The following is a 2,952-nucleotide window of genomic DNA, read 5'->3' as shown; positions in this document are numbered from 1 at the left end:
GAAAAAAAAAAAAAAAAAAAAAAAAAAATTGTGAATTGTACGGTTATATAGATTATATATTTACAAAAATATTTTGTAAGTATCTATGCTAGTTGGTAGAATTTCATTGTTACTGCGGATTCGATTCTTCATTGCGTTACTCTCGGGAAGGCCTGTATTAACATCACGAAGTCTCTGGATCACAGCCGAAATGATGGGGTGAGCGATACTCATTCAGTCCTGTCGCCGTCTTTTCTTGAGTGATCATTCTGTTAGTGTGGAACTTTTAATCCTTTTATTTTGATGTTTGCAGGCTACTCAAAGACTGCCCTGGCTTTGTGTTTACCCCTCGATCCCGGGAGGAGCTTCCACGCAACTTTCCCAGTGAAATTCCCGGAATCTGCCATTTTCTGGATGCTTATCATCAAGGGACAAATTCAAAACCATGGTTCCAGAGGAAAGATGCGGACAGTAGCAGTGCTCACTTTTTAGGCAAAGCATCAGGCGTAGATTAGTAGGCCATGCGCTTGTTGGTTGCTCTATGGGGCCTGACTTCTTTGAGAAGGTGCAGAACCACGGAAAGCACTTTAGGAGGCAGGAGGGTCATGAGCAGCCTCGGTGTGGGGAGTGAACTCAGCCTGTTCTGTCTTTCATTTAACGTGACAAAAATGCATTCACTTCAGTTCTTCAACTTTTCTGTCTAAGAGAAACCTCGGAAAGTGACTTTTGGGGCCGTAGTTCTGTTTTATACCAATCGCTTCCTGCCCGCGCTCTAAATTCAGAGCCGAGTGTGTTTGGGGTCATTGTAGTCAGCTGGGCAGGGTGGCGTGGCCGCCCTGTGCCCGGGTGCAGTGGTGCAGTTGTTACTGTCTTTGTGGTCGCGTTGCCTCAGAGAAGCTCTGCCCGGGAGACCGCAGTCCTTCTACTGTGAGTTCTTTCGGCCTCTTAACTCTGCAGTTCATCTTATTTCCTCACTTAGCTCTTAGCGCAAGTAATGAAACAGGCTGAGCCATGTTTTCTTCATTGCATCTTTTTGTTGTTTTTGCTTCTTTTGTTTCTAGAAAATGAGCAACTAGAGGTTATATGCAATAGGATATGAAATAGTACTTCTGTAAATGTCAAAGAATATTTTCAGTTTTTAAAGTAAAAAAATATTCCCCATAATACATTATTATGAAATAAATATATTCTTTGGGTCGACATTTATTATTTTTTATTCTCCACCTGGTAAAGGCCATTTCACTTGAAGTTAGCAGTTTAATTCTTATTATTCATTCAAGTATCATAACTGTAAAAATATTGAAGACAATAGCCTTGGGGCCGGGGATTTAGCTCAGTGGTTTGGTGGCCTGCCTTGCAAGCGCAAGGACCTGAGTTCAATCCCGGGTACCAAAACAAACAAACAAAAGACAATAGCCTATGTTTAAGTGCAATACTATTCTAATTTAATTTAGCCAGGAGTGAAATCGGATTAAAGTCTGACCACAAATGCACAATCCTTTGTGTGTGTATGCACACACACACATAGGCACACACAGAGAATAATTTGGATGTCTTTTAGCAGATGTTCTCTATCGCCATTCTGAGCCATGGTAAGGTTCCAAGAAGAAAATCTAATTCCAGAAGTGAAAAATGAGACTTTTCTTCATCATTTTTTGGCAGCTCATTTTTCTTGAATACTCGTGCTGACCATTTGGTTGTGTGTATACGTACTAGCAATCAAGATTTTGTGTGACAAGTAGACATCTGTGAATTTTTTGGTTGAAATATCTTGATAATTTCCTCTCAGGAGACCCCTAGTGGAGGGAGAGGTGGCAAACATCTCTTTTGGCTTGCTGGGGTCAGAAGCTGGGGCTTTGCACCAACCTGGTGAGTGTTCTGCTACCAAGCTGCAGCTTCAGCCCTGAAGCTTGAATCTTTATGTTTAATGAATATTTTTAAATGTTCTGAGTTTGGTTTACAAAATGGCTTAATTTTTAAAAGAGAACAAATTTAAAAGCAAGAGAAATGTGCACATTAGCGTTTTTAAATCAGCATTAGCAGGACAATACATGTGCTGACTTATTTGGAGTTCTGTGGCATAGTTCAGCTTAAAGTTTCTTAGCCCAGTGTGGTGGCCCATGCCTGTAATCCCGGCACTCGGGAGGCTGAGGCAGGAGGATCGCTTTGAGTTGAAGACCAGCCTGGGCTACATAGTTCCAGGTCAGTCTCAACTACATAGTGAGACCCTGTCTCAAAAAACCAAAATAAATAAATAAATAAATAAATTAATTAATTAAATTTCTTGAACTGTCTCCATTAGGCCCAAGCTAGCCCATGGGGTCATCAGGAATAATAATCAGTAGTAACCGACCTCAAAGCATCCAAGGGTACTACTGCAGATAGTACAATAATTGCTTTTTACTAAGTGACACTTACATGTACTAAAAGATGATACGTTTTGTTAGCATGCACCTTGTAATTCAGTGGTACCATCACCTTGGGAAAACATATTTACATTCTCACAGTGATAAGAAGTTACATAAATATTTAGGGGGAAAATAAAAATGTAAGTACCTTTTTACTGAAATGGAGTCTTTATTTCAAAGAAAATAATAGGAAATATGGGATATCAGAATGCATACAATGAATGTTGTCTTTATCAAATATGTTTTTAGTTAGATCTCAATTCAGTAATAGATTATGATCTGAAAGTAAATTAATGAGAACTTGGAAGAACTTTTCAGGGCCAGGAGGGCAGCTCACTGGTCTGGTTGAGCAATCGCCCAGTACCTGTATGGGGTTTTGATGCCCAGAACTTGCCAAAACAAACAAACAAACAGCATCTTTCATGTGTGCATGACCCATAACCACACACAAATGCTCACAGACAGGAGAAATGGGGAAATCATATAATCTGGGGAAGGAAGTTGTAGGCGAGTTCCTTGTACTATTCCGGTGTCTTCTCTACAATTTTGGCACTTTACCTAAATA

At 40.0% G+C, this 2,952-nt stretch overlaps 1 protein-coding gene across 1 annotated transcript in view; it reads left to right on the top strand.

Moving 5' to 3' along the window:
- Positions 1 to 2,144, top strand: part of Gucy1a1 (guanylate cyclase 1 soluble subunit alpha 1) — a 56,233-nt gene extending 54,089 nt beyond the window's left edge. Inside the window, exon 9 of the mRNA XM_033759899.1 lies at positions 293 to 2,144. Within this exon, the coding sequence (XP_033615790.1) occupies positions 293 to 494 (202 nt within the window). The 3' untranslated portion in view covers positions 495 to 2,144. The remainder of the gene's footprint in view (positions 1 to 292) is intronic.
- The last annotated feature ends 808 nt before the right edge of the window (positions 2,145 to 2,952 follow it).

This window comes from Fukomys damarensis, unplaced genomic scaffold (assembly GCF_012274545.1).
Source record: "Fukomys damarensis isolate Sample0158 unplaced genomic scaffold, DMR_v1.0_HiC HiC_scaffold_38, whole genome shotgun sequence".
Classification (NCBI taxonomy): domain Eukaryota; kingdom Metazoa; phylum Chordata; class Mammalia; order Rodentia; family Bathyergidae; genus Fukomys; species Fukomys damarensis.
The sequence above is the reverse complement of the archived record's forward strand: the minus strand, read 5'-3'. Positions and strand labels throughout refer to the sequence as shown.